The sequence below is a fragment of the Schistocerca americana genome, chromosome X, assembly GCF_021461395.2.
Source record: "Schistocerca americana isolate TAMUIC-IGC-003095 chromosome X, iqSchAmer2.1, whole genome shotgun sequence".
Lineage (NCBI taxonomy): Eukaryota > Metazoa > Arthropoda > Insecta > Orthoptera > Acrididae > Schistocerca > Schistocerca americana.
In genome coordinates, this window is record NC_060130.1 from 694401521 (window position 1) to 694420125 (window position 18605).

The 18605-nt window shown below is 39.6% G+C and overlaps 1 protein-coding gene across 2 annotated transcripts in view; it reads right to left on the reverse strand.

Moving 5' to 3' along the window:
* The window catches only part of LOC124555664 (protein Wnt-16-like), a 776949-nt gene that overhangs the window by 38455 nt on the left and 719889 nt on the right, over nucleotides 1-18605 (reverse strand). For both annotated transcript variants that reach the window (XM_047129653.1, XM_047129652.1), the window contains exon 5: nucleotides 9564-9704. In XM_047129653.1, coding sequence (XP_046985609.1) covers nucleotides 9564-9704 — 141 coding nt within the window. The remainder of the gene's footprint in view (nucleotides 1-9563; nucleotides 9705-18605) is intronic.

Sequence of the window (18605 nt, forward strand, 5' to 3'; positions counted from 1 at the left end):
CTTGCAGAACTAGCACTCCTGAAAGAAAGGATATTGCGGAGACATGGCTTAGCCACAGCCTGGGGGATGTTTCCAGAATGAGATTTTCACTCTGCAGCGGAGTGTGCGCTGATATGAAACTTCCTGGCAGATTAAAACTGTGTGCCCGACCGAGACTCGAACTCGGGACCTTTGCCTTTCGCGGGCAAGTGCTCTACCATCTGAGCTACCGAAGCACGACTCACGCCCGGTACTCACAGCTTTACTTCTGCCAGTACCTCGTCTCCTACCTTCCAAACTTTACAGAAGCTCTCCTGTGAACCTTGCAGAACTAGCACTCCTGAAAGAAAGGATATTGCGGAGACATGGCTTAGCCACAGCCTGGGGGATGTTTCCAGAATGAGATTTTCACTCTGCAGAGGAGTGTGCGCTGATATGAAACTTCCTGGCAGATTAAAACTGTGTGCCCGACCGAGACTCGAACTCGGGACCTTTGCCTTTCGCGGGCAAGTGCTCTACCATCTGAGCTACCGAAGCACGACTCACGCCCGGTACTCACAGCTTTACTTCTGCCAGTACCTCGTCTCCTACCTTCCAAACTTTACAGAAGCTCTCCTGCGAACCTTGCAGAACTAGCACTCCTGAAAGAAAGGATATTGCGGAGACATGGCTTAGCCACAGCCTGGGGGATGTTTCCAGAATGAGATTTTCACTCTGCAGCGGAGTGTGCGCTGATATGAAACTTCCTGGCAGATTAAAACTGTGTGCCCGACCGAGACTCGAACTCGGGACCTTTGCCTTTCGCGGGCAAGTGCTCTACCATCTGAGCTACCGAAGCACGACTCACGCCCGGTACTCACAGCTTTACTTCTGCCAGTACCTCGTCTCCTACCTTCCAAACTTTACAGAAGCTCTCCTGCGAACCTTGCAGAACTAGCACTCCTGAAAGAAAGGATATTGCGGAGACATGGCTTAGCCACAGCCTGGGGGATGTTTCCAGAATGAGATTTTCACTCTGCAGCGGAGTGTGCGCTGATATGAAACTTCCTGGCAGATTAAAACTGTGTGCCCGACCGAGACTCGAACTCGGGACCTTTGCCTTTCGCGGGCAAGTGCTCTACCATCTGAGCTACGGAAGCACGACTCACGCCCGGTACTCACAGCTTTACTTCTGCCAGTACCTCGTCTCCTACCTTCCAAACTTTACAGAAGCTCTCCTGCGAACCTTGCAGAACTAGCACTCCTGAAAGAAAGGATATTGCGGAGACATGGCTTAGCCACAGCCTGGGGGATGTTTCCAGAATGAGATTTTCACTCTGCAGCGGAGTGTGCGCTGATATGAAACTTCCTGGCAGATTAAAACTGTGTGCCCGACCGAGACTCGAACTCGGGACCTTTGCCTTTCGCGGGCAAGTGCTCTACCATCTGAGCTACCGAAGCACGACTCACGCCCGGTACTCACAGCTTTACTTCTGCCAGTACCTCGTCTCCTACCTTCCAAACTTTACAGAAGCTCTCCTGCGAACCTTGCAGAACTAGCACTCCTGAAAGAAAGGATATTGCGGAGACATGGCTTAGCCACAGCCTGGGGGATGTTTCCAGAATGAGATTTTCACTCTGCAGCGGAGTGTGCGCTGATATGAAACTTCCTGGCAGATTAAAACTGTGTGCCCGACCGAGACTCGAACTCGGGACCTTTGCCTTTCGCGGGCAAGTGCTCTACCATCTGAGCTACCGAAGCACGACTCACGCCCGGTACTCACAGCTTTACTTCTGCCAGTACCTCGTCTCCTACCTTCCAAACTTTACAGAAGCTCTCCTGCGAACCTTGCAGAACTAGCACTCCTGAAAGAAAGGATATTGCGGAGACATGGCTTAGCCACAGCCTGGGGGATGTTTCCAGAATGAGATTTTCACTCTGCAGCGGAGTGTGCGCTGATATGAAACTTCCTGGCAGATTAAAACTGTGTGCCCGACCGAGACTCGAACTCGGGACCTTTGCCTTTCGCGGGCAAGTGCTCTACCATCTGAGCTACCGAAGCACGACTCACGCCCGGTACTCACAGCTTTACTTCTGCCAGTACCTCGTCTCCTACCTTCCAAACTTTACAGAAGCTCTCCTGCGAACCTTGCAGAACTAGCACTCCTGAAAGAAAGGATATTGCGGAGACATGGCTTAGCCACAGCCTGGGGGATGTTTCCAGAATGAGATTTTCACTCTGCCAGGAAGTTTCATATCAGCGCACACTCCGCTGCAGAGTGAAAATCTCAATCTGGAAACATCCCCCAGGCTGTGGCTAAGCCATGTCTCCGCAATATCCTTTCTTTCAGGAGTGCTAGTTCTGCAAGGTTCGCAGGAGAGCTTCTGTAAAGTTTGGAAGGTAGGAGACGAGGTACTGGCAGAAGTAAAGCTGTGAGTACCGGGCGTGAGTCGTGCTTCGGTAGCTCAGATGGTAGAGCACTTGCCCGCGAAAGGCAAAGGTCCCGAGTTCGAGTCTCGGTCGGGCACACAGTTTTAATCTGCCAGGAAGTTTCATGTTGGAGATGTGTTTGGAAGCCATTCAGTCAGGCTGAACACCTTAGACACACTGTCTAGCAAGTGCAGCAAGGTGGAGGTGCCCTGCTGTTTTGGGGTGGCATTATGTGGGGCTGATGTACGCCACTGGTGGTCATGGAAGGCACCGTAATGGCTGTACGATACATGAATGCCGTCCTCCGTCCAATAGTGCAACCATATCAGCAGCATATTGGCGAGGCATTCATCTTCATGGATGACAATTCATGTCCCTATCATGCACATCTTGTGAATGAATTCCTTCAGAATAATTACATCACTCTACTAGAGTGGCCAGCATGTTCTCCAGACATGAACCCTATCGAACATGCCTGGGATAGATTGAAAAGGGCTGTTTATGGATGATGTGACCCACCAACCACTTTGAGGGATCAACACAAAATTGAGGAGTGGGACAATCTGGACCAACATTGCCTTGATGAAATTGTGGATAGTACCCCACAAAAAATACAGGCATGCATAAATGCAGGAGGACATGCTACTGGGTATAAGACGTACTGGTATGTACAGCAATCTGGACCACCACCTCTGACTGTCTCGCTGTATGATGGTACAACAAGCAATGAAAAGAGTGGAAATGATGTTTATGTTGATCTCAATTCCAATTTTCTGTACAGGTTCCAGAATTCTCAGAACTGAGGCGATGCAAAACTTTTTTTGATGTGTCTATATGATCTCCAGCAGATTCTTCCAGCTGTCAAAGTTATGGCCAGAATTCAGTTTTACAAATGAAAGCTGTCAATCTTCAATTTAGACATACACAACACCAAGAATGCAGAGGCAACTATGTATTAATGGGATGAAACAGTTGTAAAATATGCATCGTTTCACTCATTACTTGTCAAATGCATATGTTAAGCATAAATGTTAGTGATGTTTAAAGACTATTGCTTTGGCTGGACTAAAATTTTTAATATTGTTCTGGTCAATTCATCATTCATCCACAGTAATACATGCACAGAAATAAAAACTTTCTTGTTGGTACCGGGCAATTCATAACTGCTGTGGAACTGTGATTTTGGCTATACTGAAAATAAATATTACATGCTGAGGTTTCTTGTAAAGAAAACTATGCATTCTTCATTGAAAAATTTGATAAGAAACACCTAGTTAAAGGAAATAAACGCAGGCCAGATTTCATGGTAAGTTTATAAGTTGCAGTAATGTATCCCAAAATCACCACCCGAAGGATGTAAATCTGAGGATGGGAGAATGTTTGAATATAGTAAATACTATAAAGAGGGAGTTTACACACACAGCAGCTATAACACAGATTATGCAAAAGAGAAAGCAAAACTTCAGAAGGGAAAGTGGTGTTTGTATAACTTTAAGAAGTTCAGTCCTAGGGAGGAACACGTAGATTTACTGTGCGGTTAGCCCATCCATGTACCATTGGTGAAATAAAACATGTGCAAGCTGCTCTTTCAAACACCTTGTTGTCATGTAGCGCATTCTTGACAAAAATAATACAGAATCATACATTTAGTTTTTATACTGTGGCCATGAATGATTATGATGAAAATTATGACATGCATATAAATTATGAATGAACTTTGTCTTCACAATGATTTTTTATTTTCTGTGTTCATTGAACCAAATGTACAATCAAATGTTTCGAATGTGAATAAATAGTAAACCCGTAGAGAGTAACTGACATAATTCATGTTGAGTTTACTCTGCTGCCATTTCATAAATACAGGATTTACTCAAAATATGCAGTTGTTGAATTTGCCTTTGTGGTTTACAGTACCTCAAATGAAGGTGTAGAGAAAGAACTGTGAGTAAAAGGACTTTGTTTATATGTGTGACAAGAAATTTAAGTAAACTTTGTATGTTACACAATTTTAACAAATACTTTCACAAAAAAACACTGTCAGCAGATTCCTCACACCAGAAACAAAGGAGAAAGTCCATAAAAAAAAACACCCAAACATCCTTAATTTCAGGATTATCACTGACAGTAACAACTTCCTTAAAAGAAAAATTTGTAAGAAATGTTCAAAATTTTCTCCCCCTCTCTCTACACCCATGCACCCAATGGACCGTGGACTGTTGGGCCCTTCCAGACACTTTCTGGTAATGTTTAAGTGTTTCATAGGCATCCAGGATACAGTGACAAAACACCTCCAAATTATAAATGATGACTGATTATTTTTTTGTTGTTGTTGTTGTGGTCTTCAGTCCTGAGACTGGTTTGATGCAGCTCTCCATGGTACTCTATCCTGTGCAAGCTGCTTCATCTCCCAGTACGTACTGCAGCCTACATCCTTCTGAATCTGCTTAGTGTGGTTTCTTCTCTAGGTCTCCCTCTACGATTTTTAACCTCCATGCTGCCCTCCAATACTACATTGGTGATCCCTTGATGCCTCAGAACATGTCCTTTGAACCAATCCCTTGTTCTAGTCAAGTTGTGCCACAAGCTCCTCTTCTCCCCAATTCTATCCAGTACCTCCTCATTAGTTATGTGATCTACCCATCTAATCTTCAGCATTCTTCTGTACCACCACATTTCAAAAACTTCTATTCTCCTCCTGTCCAAACTATTTATTGTCCATGTTTCACTTCCATACATGGCTACACTCCATACAAATACTTTCAGAAACGACTTCCTGACACTTAAATCTATACTTGATGTTAAATTCCTCTTCTTCAGAAACGCTTTCCTTGCCATTGCCAGTCTACATTTTATATCCTCTATTTTTTTTCATATAAACATATAGAAAATAAAAGGACTGAGTTCAGGAGATCATGCAGGCCATGAAGTTGATCCTAACCTGCCTCTCTATTTGTCATGGTAGTATCACCTTCTTACTTGCTGAAGTACCACCTGTAGCAAGACTGGAAGAAAGCTCTGAGTAAAATCCTTGTAGACAATATGTGTAATATGTGCTGGCAGAATATCTAGATCTACCAAATGATTTATAATTCCAGCCCACAGACTTATTGTGAGTTACTGCTGGTGTCTATCTTGAATCACACGATGAAGATGATAAATTAGAGCACTTACATTGATAAGAAAATTAGCTATTCAGTCTCTTCAAAATATTGCTACATCTGTAAACGAAACTGAATATTCCAACAATGAACTGACATTTATTGTGACAAACTATCAGCAAGAGTATTCTATTAGTTAGTGATCAATAGGTGAAAATCCTTGCACAAGTTGAGGATGTTATGGATACATGAATTGCATATGAAATACCTTCAATACATTCCTATGAGTTGTGTAACCTGCTAGTGCAATGTGAGTGTGTTGATAGATAGGTATTCTTTGACAGTCTACAGGATGTGTTCTTTCTGGTCAAGCATGCAAGTTAATCTTGGGCTATCTAAATCCACTATTTGTAATAATAAGTATCCTCTCTCAAAAACAATGATAAACAACAACAAGTACTGGCTGATGCAGTTATATTCTGGCTGGAAATGAATTTTGATAGAGCCCTTCAGGTTCATGTTCATGAATAATTATAATTTATATGGGCTTATATTAAAATCATGTCTGTCTCCTCACAGATGAGCTACAGAATATTGAAATCTGCTGGCAGAGGTGTTGTGCATTACACAGAGGAATAGTGTTCAAATTCCAAGAGAAGGGTGAGACAACAATTAATTTTTTCCATATATATATATATATATATATAATGGAATGACTATAATGTGGATTCCTGGAGAAATTGAGCTGATGTGGAGGAGTACTGTCAGTTGCCCTCCACACACATCATCCCCGAATGGAAATAATATAGTCAAGTAAGGCAAGAAAATAACAATAAAAAAGGATATAAAATGGAGGAGTTAGGTATAACCAGGCAGGAGATCAGAGTAAGTAACATTCAACATCCTTTCTTTCCAGTTTCTTTATCCAGCCAACACCAGGTAAGGGCTGGAATGGTTCTTCTTCAGTTTTTGTGGCAAGCCAACCATACTTTTATTCAGGCTAGTATTACTTTGAGGTCATCACTGCCAAAGGTTGGTTGGTTTGGGGGAGGGGACCAAACAGCAAGGTCATTAGTCCTATCGGATTAGGAAATGATGGGGAAGGAAGTTAGCCATATGCACTCAAAGGAACCATCCTGGCATTTGTTCAAATGGCTCTGAGCGCTATGGGACTTAACATCTATGGTCATCAGTCCCCTAGAACTTAGAACTACTTAAACCTAACTAACCTAAGGACATCACACAACACCCAGTCATGGGAATCGAACCCGGGAACCTGGGCTGGCATTTGCCTGAAATGGTTTACGGGAATCATGGAAAATCTAAATCAGGATGGCCAGACACTGGTTTGAACCGTCATCCTCCCAAATGCAAGTCCAATGTGCTAACCACTGTGCCAACTCTCTTGGTACTCCCAAAGGTATTCTAAAGCTACTGCCAGCTCCTCTCCTCGGGAGGAATCCGTGCACCCCTTCTGTCTGTTTCTAGTGTAACCACTTGGTCAAATGTGACACTACTTTTCAAAGTGTTTCCACATTGTATATCTGAGGCATAACTTGGGAACCACACTATTATTTACCTAGATCGATTTGGAAAACTGCCAAAAAATCACATCTAGTCTGGATGACACAACAGCCTCCATAGTAAAATAATACATGAGGTGGTTTTGATCCTAGGCTGGCTCACCTCCCTGTGTCCCAGTTGGCTATCCTGGTGGGTCAAGCGGGGCCTTAATGCCCAGAAGTAGTGACTAAGTGTTTATGAGTTGTTGTTGTTGTGTGAATGAGTTTGAGTTTTCTACCTCTGAAGAATTTTGTACCTCTGAAGAAAATTTTGTCCAAAAGATGAAACTTTTGTAACATTCTTTCTCATTGTGCTTATTTGTGACTCAACAATTGCTCAATATGGTTAGCAGCAATCTATCTTTTCCATATTGCTGTTCTTGTGAAGGTGTTAACATTTGAACTTTTATTGAAACACACAAATAATCACTGAAATATATCCAGGTTGGGTGAAATATGGTGAATTTATGTCTCTTTCCAAGAAAAATAGTTTAAGAAATGTCATCAAACTACTGTCCATAATCACTTTTGAATGCATGCTACTAAAATTTGAGAAATATTTTTTATAAAAGCTTCTAAATTACCTTACTGCAAATAATACAGTTCCAATGCACAGTATGGGTTTCTGCATGATTCCAGTAATCAGAAAACTATTTACACACACAGGAAAAATTTACTTAATGCAATAGAAAATAAGTTACAGGTTACTGGTATTTTGTGTGATTAATCAAAGGTGACTGGGTGCTTCAATCATAACATCTATTTGAGTAAATTAGAATGCTATGTCTTCACAGGAAACATTGCAAAATGATTCAGGTCATAGCTCAGGGACAGGAAATGAAAGGTACCATTACAAAACACACATGGATAAAAGTGTCTGATTTATATGACTGGGGATAATTACAGTAAGTATGGTTTCTCCCATGGTTCCATTAATGGTAATTGATTTGACTTATTTACTGTTTAACTTCCAGAGGCTAAGTTTGATGTGATACAAATATCATGATATGCAACAAGTTAAGTGTGGTTCCAGAAAGGGCTGTTGATGAAATTTTCTGGGCTATTTGTTTGGCTGGTTATAGCTAAGCAAACAGTGGACAAACAAAGTGCAGGCAGCCTCTTTAGTAGACCTGCTGCATTCTCTAAGTGTTCCGCCAGTAAATTGTGGTCTTTGTTTAGCTTTCCCCATAAAATTATCAGTGAGATCTTTCCAGTTTCACTTCTGTTTTACTCAATGACTTTCCATCAGTTATTACAAACTGTGACCTCTCTGACAGGAAATCATGAATACAGTCATTCAACTGAGATGATACTCTATGGGCACACAATTTTATTAGAAGTTGCTTGTGAGGAATGGTTTCAAAAGGCTCCTGGCGTTCTGAAAATATGGACGCAATTTGACTCCTCTGTAGACAGTGCTCATTATTTCATGAGAATAAAGAGCTAGTTGTGTTTCACAAGAATGATATTTTCTAAATCTAAAATTTACAGTTATCTTATTCATGTTAACAGCCAGTATTAAAAACTACTTAAAACATGAATACAGAAATCAGTAACATGTATCTGAACATTACCGGCCTGACAGTAATAAAATATGTACAGATCTAATACAAACTATATTACTTTATTTAAGTACATAGTAAGTTGTGTGTATTTTTTAAAATGGTACCATTAATATGTTTAATGATTAATAAACACAGGTTTTCAGTAGCTTTGAGTTTACACTCCCTTCATTCCTCACTCTTACACAAAACAAAGTCTGTGACCATCCCTCATCTCTATGCAAAACAAAGAGTTGCTATTTAGTCCTCCCTCCTTTTTTTCACCATCTTATAGCCTCATATTCAGTGTACACTCATGTCACTGATGAGCAAGATTGAGGGAATGAAGTGGAACAAAAGATCAGAGATAGATAAAAAAAATCTGAAATTTGTATACTCTCTGCGGATAAGCCACCAATTTCCAAAGAAATCTACCACATCACAGGCTTTATACAACTTACAGTATCTCCTCATTGGCAGTTATGTCATGTGACCAGCATGTGTCCACAGTTCACCAGTCCCTCCCTCATTAAAGCCATCACACTATTACAAGAGCTTGGTAATAGAATTTTTGGTTTTGCATGAACCGCCACCTGTCCTTATTCCAACTTGTATCCAGCATATGTATTGTGATCTGTTTCTTAGAATTGCCTTTTGACAAATCACTGGGTCAAAATTTGTTTTATGTAAATTGTTTAGTTATAATTCATTATCCTACTTCTACTTACATGATATTCACACTATCTTTAAGTTTGGTAAATTGTGTTATGTTGAGAAAGGTGAGAGAAAAGCATAGGGAAAAGAGAGAGCTGAGTAACAATTTGTGTTAAACCAGTATTTTAGCTTTGAATGAAACACATTTTATTTTTTTCTACCTAGGCAGGGATTAACACAACAGTGGAAACATTTCTGCCCAGCAGCAAAGAAATTCTCGTCGCTTAATGTACAGTATGCATAACACATGAATGATACCTGCACAGCTTGATGATATTTTCTCTTGAGTGCATCACCAATCTCACTAAATGATGGCATAGTTTTCCAGCAAGTCTTCAGCTCACAAGAGCCAGAAACTCCATGACAGCGGCACTGCATACGCATCAAAGAAGCAACAATCTGGAACAGTTTCAATTCCCATTGTACTCAGTTCATGGAATTAACCCAGTAAAATATGTAACAAAACTTCTGTGATATTTGTGAATGCAGGTTCCTGTGGAACATCACTCATATAAAATATGTCAACATTTTGATGAGTTTTAAAAATGTTCTTTTATTTTTTTGGTGCTTGTAGTTACTTCACTAATATCATGAATGCGTGTTTGTAGCCTCAGTCATACATTTTATGCAATATATCTTCAGACACATAAATTTGATTAGTTAAAACATTATTTTTTTTGAAACTTACTGGCAGATGAAAATGGTGTGTCTAACTGGGACTCGATCTTGCCTGTCACGGGTAATACTCACTTGTGCTGGGTATCCACACATGACTCATAACAACCATTTTCTTCATTACCTCTCTTCTATTCCATTGGGAAAACCACTGAAGGATGCTGCATCCCTTCAAAAAATACTTTAATCAAGTGTCCCTAAATGTTTTAAATGTTATAGCTATGAAAGAACCTGAATGAATGCTTGTAGAATATTCACTAACCCCCATTCCATTCTAGCTTTCAGTTTGCTGAAGGATCATTAGACAACAAATTACAGGCTACTAGTGTACTTTGCAATCAGTGATGGGGAATTTGACTGTGTAAATCACAATATTCTTTTATGAAAATTGGAATGTTGTGGTGTAAAGTGAAATACTGCAGAATGGTTCATATTGCATAGCTCTGACAAGAAACAGAATATTTCAACAGGAAAGAATCTCATATTAAGTTATTAGGCATCATCCATATAGGAACTAATTACAAGTGCTGTCCCAAAGATTCCATCTCAGTGCCCCTACTTTTTCTGGGGTATATCAATGACCTTTTCTAAGCAACTTTTTGCATATGATATGTACATTGTAATAAATAGCAAATCAAGTATAGTTTAGAAAAATCAGTTGATGGAAATTCCTTGACATTAATACATGATTCCTAGTCAATTATTTGTCCCTAAACACTGGAAAAATTATTCACTATATGCAGTTCAAAACTTGTAAAAGGACACAGCCCCCCCCACCCCCCTCCCCCCTTACCAAGCCTATCTACCTGTATGTACCTACAATATGATAAGAAGCAGATAAAAGATACTGACTGTCTTATGTTCTTGGAATTACAACTTAATATGAAGTTCAACTAGGAGGATCTTGCCAAAAAATTGCTGAAGCTACTAAACAAATCTTTATTTACAACATGGATGTCACATGTAGATCATATAGAAATCTAGCATACTATTCTTACTTTCATTCCATAATGTCATATGGAATCATTCTCTTTCCAGTCTTAAAGTAGGACAGAGTTCAGCAGCAGCAGTTCATTGTTTGTACACAAATTCTGTACAGTGTTTAGTTTATTAGTGTGCTTACATGCTTCTATATATAACATAACCATTAAAATTAGCAAATAGAACTTTATGGCCATGTCAGTTGTTGGCTTATAATTCCATGTTGCACTCAAAAAATTCTTTTAATTCACAGAAGGGATTGGCAACAAGCCATTTATTTAATGTCTTCCTAAATTCACACACTGGAAGATATTGTATAATCTGCAGAAGCTTATTATACAATTTATGGCCCACTAGCTCATAGCTGTTGATTGACTTTCATAATCTATGGTATAGAATATGTATGAAGATAGACATACGTGATTATAGGTCAATATCACTGACATCAGTCTGTGTAGAGTTATGGAGTAAGTTTTAACCTCATGCATTATGACATTCTTTGAGAATGAAAATGTATATGAAAATCAACATAGATTCAGCAAATAGACATCTTGTGAAACTCAGCTCACTTTATTCATCCATATGTTGCAGAGCACTGTAGACAATTACACTCAAGTTGATGCCATGTTCATTATTTCTGGAAGACATTTGCTACTGTTCTGCTTACTGAGCATTGGGCTAGATTTGTAATCAGATTCAGGACTTCTATGGGGATATAATTCAACATACCATTCGCAACTGAACAAATTTGACAAACATAAAGGTAATATCAGGACTATCCCAAAGGAGTGTTATAGTGCCGCTAGTATTTAAAATATATATTGATGATCTAGTGGATAGCAGTGGAAGCTCTGTCAAGTTATTCACAGATTATGATATTGTCTACAGGAAGGTTTCAACTTCAGAAGACAGCAGCAAAATGCAGGAAGACATGCAGAGAAGTGACAATAGGTCGACAGACTATCATTGACCCTGCACACTGCAAATGCTGCACACAAATAGGCAAAGAGAGCGATTACAGTTTGATTACACTACTGGTAACAAATCACTGGAAAGTGTAATTACTGTAAAATACCTAGGATTCACCATTCACAGTGACTGAAAGTGGAATAAAACAAACAGTAGCAAAAGTACATGCCAGAATGAAATTCTTTTGAAGAATCTTTAGGCAACATACTTCATTCATGAAAGATGTAGATTACAAAACACCCATTTGACCAGTTCATAAGTTTGGGACACTTACCAAGTAGGATCAGTAGAAGAGCTAGTGAAAGTCCATCAAAGAGTGGTGTGTCTCATCACAGTATTATTTTGTCAATGTGATAGCATTATGAAGATGCACAACAAACTCCAGTGGCTGATGCCACAAGAAAGGGATTGCACATCATGGAGAGGTTTATGTTGGAATTATGAGAGCATAAGGGCAAAGTAGAGTCAAACAACATAGTTTTTCCACCAACATATGTCTCACAAAATGATCAAAATAAGAAAACTGAAAGAATTAAATGTCATACAGAGCTTTACTGACAAATAATTTTTCCCATGCACCATTTTTGGATGGAATAGGAAATGGGGGAAAAGACAGTGGTACTAGAAGTATCCTTCAGCACTTGCTGTAAAGTGGTTTGTGGAGTATAGATAAAAGTGTAACTCATCAAGACAAGCTCAAGATTTTTTTGTCCAAAAATGTATAACACAAACTATTTGTGTTGTGAAATCAAGAACATACAGAAGAGACCTGTTCAAGGAACTTGGGATACTAACTACTGCTTCTCAATATATTTATTGCATAATAAAATTTCTCATTAGTAATGTGTCTCTCTTTCAAACCAGCAGCTTGGTTCACAGAATCAAAGAAATAATTATTACAAAGTCACTTGCTTTGGTCCAAACCAGTTAACTCATGACCTCACATTTCCAATAACACATACACTGTGTATACTTGTAAATGGATAAATAAAAAATCTACTAACCAAGTGGCAGCAGGTGAACACACACACAAAAAGGTTTAACTTTTACAAACTTTCAGAGGCAGTGGCTCTTTCTTCTGGCAGAAGAGTTGAAGGGGAAGGAAGAGGGATGGAGGAAAAGGACTAGAGAGCTATTGGGAAAGGGGTACAGTTCAGGAAAGTCACCCAGAACCCTGATCAGGGGAGATTTACTGGGTGGCATGAGAAGGAAAGACTGATTCTTGGGGACAACACTGGATGAGATATGAAAATCTGAGAGCTTAAATATGGAAGATAGGGTAATATGCAAGACAGAGATGACTACTAAAATATCATGCATGAATTAATAAGAGTGAAAAACTGGGTACCTTGTGTGTAACAGAGTCAGGAGGAGGGACGGTGAAAAATAGACAGGTCAGAAAATGAAAGATGTAGAGATGGACGGAATTACATGAAATAAGGCCAGGTGGAAGGTGAGAACTAAGGACATGTTCTAGTGCTAGTTCCCACCTGCGGAGTTCTGAGAAACTTTTGTCTGGGGGAAGAATACAGATGGCACATGTGGTAAAACAGGCACTGAGATCCTGACTGTCATGTTGAAGAGCATGCTCCACAACATGATATTGTGTGTTGCCAGTATAAACCCTCTGACTATTGACTGGCAGGTAGTCATACCAATGTAAGAGCCTGAACAGTGTTTACATGACAGCTGGTATATGGCACGGGTCGTTTCACAGGTGGCTCTTCTTTTGACAGTATATGTTTTGCCAGTTACAGGGGTGGAATATGTGGTGGTAAGAGGGTGCATAGGGCAAGTCTTGCAGTTGCGACAGTCACCAGGGTCATTGCTATAGGGTAGGGAGATAGGTGCAGAAGGGGTATAGGGTCTGATAAGCACATTGCAGAGATTGGGAGGGTAACAAAAAGCTATTCTAGGTGTGCTGAGCAAAATCTGAGACAGAATGGACCTCATTTCAGGGCATGATTTTAGGAAAACATGGCCTTGTCCAAGTAGCTGATTAATACATTCAAGAGCAAGATAATACTGGGTGACAAGTGATGTGTTCTGAAGGTGTTTTTTGGAGGGATCAGCAGTATCAGAATTGAATGTGATGGCCCAGGAAATCTCATTTTAAACTAGGCTGTTGGGATAATTACATCCTGTGAAGGCTGAGGTGGGAGTGGTGGTGTATTATTGTAAGGGGTCTGCAACTGAACAGATGTGTTTGCCTCAAATGCCAAGGCTGTATGGGAGGGAACATTTGTCATGAAAAGGATGGAAAATTATAAAGTTGATTAAAATGAGCAAGAAGGATATCATAGGCCTGGAAACAGCTAGGTGTTGACTGAGGGATTGTTCAGCAGCAGACAGATCATATATGCGGGTGATATTGGTACAGAGGGAGATAGCAAGGTGTATGATGAGAGTGGGACAGGCATAGATTTCAGATGATGTAGGAAATGGTTGGCATCTTTAAAATATCAGGGAACTATGAGTTGCAGGTGTTGATCAACTAAGGCAGATATACATTCAGTGGGTGCTTTGAAGCCAGCAAATGTAAGATGGCCAGGATGATTGGGATTGTGGATCTTAGAAAGAAGGTAAAAGTTGGGGGTGTGTGGTTTGGGTGGGGTAAGAAGTTCTATGGATTGAGGTGTAAGTCTTTGTAAGGGCCCTGAGGTTTTTAGGAAAGACTCCATGACAATTTGAATCACAGGGATGGAATCTTGATGCCAGATGCTGCATGTACAGGTGTCAGACAGCTGTGGTGCAGACCTTCACTAACATACTCCTGTCGGTCAAGCACCACAGTGGTAGATCATTTGTCTGTTGGGAAGATAATGATGGAGTCATCAGGTTTTAGGGAATGTGGAGCCTGGAGTTCTACAGAGGACAGATTAGGGTCATCTAGTAGGGACTTGAGGAAGGATTGCGAAGAATTGTTGGGTGTGAGGAATTCTTGGAAGGCTTTTAAGGGATGATTTTGAGGCAGTGGTGGTGGATCAAGATGGGATCATGGTCATAACTGTTCAAGACAAGATTCAATGTCAGGTTTTCTGTTGAAAAGGTTTTGTGATTGTCTTGCAAAGTGATACTTCCAGTTGACATTACTTGTAAAGGAAAGTAGGTCCTTCACCAAAGCAGCATGGTTAAATGCAGGTTTAAGGCTGAAAGTGATAACCATGAGTAATACAAATAATTTCCTTTGTGTTGATCTCATCCTCTGAAGGCAAGGTACACACTTCTGTCTACATTAAACCTACTAACAAACAACAGTAGTTACAGTTTGACAGTTGACATCCTTTCCATGTCAAACATTCTTTCCCATACAACTTTGGAATTCGAGGCAAACATATTTTTTAGATGCAGACTCTTTACATCAGTACACCACCACTCTCACCTCAGCCTTTACTGGACATAATTATTCCAACAGCCTAGTTTAAAACTAGATTATCTGGGCCATCACATCCAACCCTAGTACTGCTGATCCCTCCAAAAAACAACTTCACAACACACAACTTGTCACTCAGTTTTATTATAGTCTTGAATGTATTAATGAACTACATCAACAAGGCCATTACTTCTTAAAATCAGGCACTGAAGTGAGACCCATTCTGTCTGAGATTTTTCCCAGCACACCTAGAATAGCTTTTCATTGCTCTCCCAATCTGTGAAATATCCTTGTGAGGCCCTATACTCCTTCTGCACCCATATCTCTACCCTAGGCTCCTATCCCTGTGACCATCCCCACAGCAATATTTGCCCTATGCACCCTCCTATCACCACCTACTCCAATCCTGTAACTGGCAAAACATATATGATCAAAGAGAGAGCCACCTGTGAAATGGTACATCATATACCAGCTATTATGTAAACTTTACATTGGCATGACTACCACCCAGTTATCAGTCAGGATGAATGGTCATAGGCAGAGGGTGTATACCAGCAACACGCAATATCCTGTTGCAGAGTGTACTCAACAACATGGCAGTCATCGCCTATATGGATTCTTCCCCCAGATACCAGTTTCTCAGAACCCTGCTGGTAGTTTCTCAGAACCCTGCTGGTGGGAACTAGTGCTACAAGAACAATGTTGTTTGGTTAGCTGAAAATCAAATCTGGAAATAGAGTCATTGCAATATGGTCTGTCTTTGTGCTCCACAAATAACATTTTGTTGGATATGAAAATTTCATGGAAACAAATTCAAAGGCCATCTGAGTGTGAGAACTAGCTGTATGAATGTGACAGATCATTTAATCAGTATTTGTGGTGAGCAGAGAAATGCTTTTTGAAAAACAGTAGATGATACCTTCTGTCCTTCCTAGAGGCCAGAACTTCACCATAGATAACCAAGATGTTGCAGAATGAAAACTACATGCTAGACTCCTCAAATGTCTACATAAATATCTGACTTCAACAACATATATATGCCATATCATTTCCTAACAAACCTGTCTATTTTGTGAACATAAACATGTTTGTAAGACTTGAGATAACCGTAAAGGAATATGCCACTCAAGGACATACTCAGCAAAGGGGGAGAAGGAGGAGGGCAGCTGCAACTCCCCCCCACCCTCCCCCCTCCCCACTCCCCACAAACCTCCACCCACTTTCACAGAAAATTATCATATTTGCACATGCAAACTCACATTTTGCCCTGTTACATACAGCCAGAAGACATATCAATTCAGTTTCAGTTTGAAGAATCTCAGAACATCTACTAAGCCATTTATTGTGAAATTGCAAAACTGCTGCAGCATTCACCACTGTTCTCCTTGCTACCAAAAATGGAAAATGACTCTAGGTTCAACAAGTTTCTAGTAGCACTGTACCTTTAATTCATAATGCTTTCACTTATGTTGTCATTCAGTGGTGAAATAATATTATAAAATGTGAATATAGCAAGTGTATCTGAATGCAGCTGATAGTTACCTGCCTGACAGCACAATAATATATACAAATCTCACTCCCCTTACAAAACTCTCTCAGTTAAGTGTTTGGTAGGCAGTAAGTAGCAATAGGCTACTGAAGTGGTGGAATTAGTGTATTTGTTGGTTTGTAAACACAGTTCTCCTATGGCTTAGATTTTTATTTTCTTTTAAAATTGTGTATCACTTCCTGCAGCCATCCCATTTCCGTGCAACTAAAATGAGGCTCACACTCCTCCTCCTTACCTCAGTTTCTTGGTACGCTCTTGATATCAATACATATTTGACACCATTACATGGAATATATTCATTGCAAAATGTTAATGCCACTTATAAGTGCACTTTATTTATTTAAGTTGAATTAAATTCACTGAGATTAAATGAATGTAGTCAGTAGGAATGAAGTCAGTAAAGCTGCAGCAGCATGAAATGATATCTTTGAAAACGGTTCAGCAATTCTGAACTTACTAGCATTCTAATGAACACATAATGGCAAATGGAAATTTGTGATGCAGTAGGACTTGAAATTAGGTTTTCTGCTACTCATGAGCAGTTACCTTAATCATTAGGCTACCTGAACACTTTTTCAGTATGGACTCAGATTTCCATAATCACTGACATTCTTCTAATACCACTGGACATATCTTTGAATCAATATATGTAATTACACATACTGGTACATCTAATAAGGTCGGTTGGCATGGCGTGGAGTGTTGCATGTGCTGATGCCAGGTCACACAGGCAAACACATGTAGGCCAGCCACAGAATCTTTGTTGGACTTATTAACAATAACCTTGTGATACTTGGCTATTTTCAAAGTAAGTACTTCCAAAAGTCAGGAAATCTGGATTTGATTCCTGATGTGGTGTGAAATTTCATTAGTTATTATGTATTCAGTATATTGCTGGTTCAACTATATGAATGGTTTCCATGAGTTATGTCATAAGTTAAGTCATAAGATAACAGGAAATAAAATATGATTAATATGCTATGATTTGTTGTGTGCACATTAATATGTTAAGAGAGAATTCTCGCTGTGATGCAGGATGACATGCTTGTTTGCACAGTTAGCAATTTTTCCTTCAATGTTTTTTCTTAATGTACCAGTGTTACTGCAACATAGATCTGGGACATGTAAGCCAAATGTATTTGGAGTTGCTATTCACTTAGTTCACATGACCTGTCTGAAATCTTAAAGCTGTCACTTTTGTGTACTGTCCTGAATGTTTCTCATCTTTTGTACTTGTACTAAGACAAAATATCGTCTACCAAACACACAATTCATGCAAATCGCATAGAAAAACTTCCGTACTGTATGTCTGGGAAGTCATGATATAATTATGTTAGATGTCTGGATATTTATTCTGATATTTTGAAACACAATTGTTAGGGATGTGTGTTAGTAATTTTATATTACTGTTTCTGTGGTTATGGAGGTGGGAAACATGCATTATAACTTCTCTAATAATAGCATTAAAAATGTAAAAAATGAAGAAAATTATTAAAATGGAAAAATGTTATCACAAAGACAGCTTGATGCCAAAGTACTGTTATTTATATTATGCAGTCATTATTAATGTGTTAACTACCGTATATCTGCAGTAGTGTCACTCTGTCTCATAAAAAATAAGTACTATATTTAGTTAGATCAGAGATGTATTTGAAATGTGTAAGACATTGTATATCTGCAGTAGTGTCACTTTGTTTCACAAAATTTCTCATATGGCATCATGCAACACTCTCTGAGAGGGCCATGAATTTGA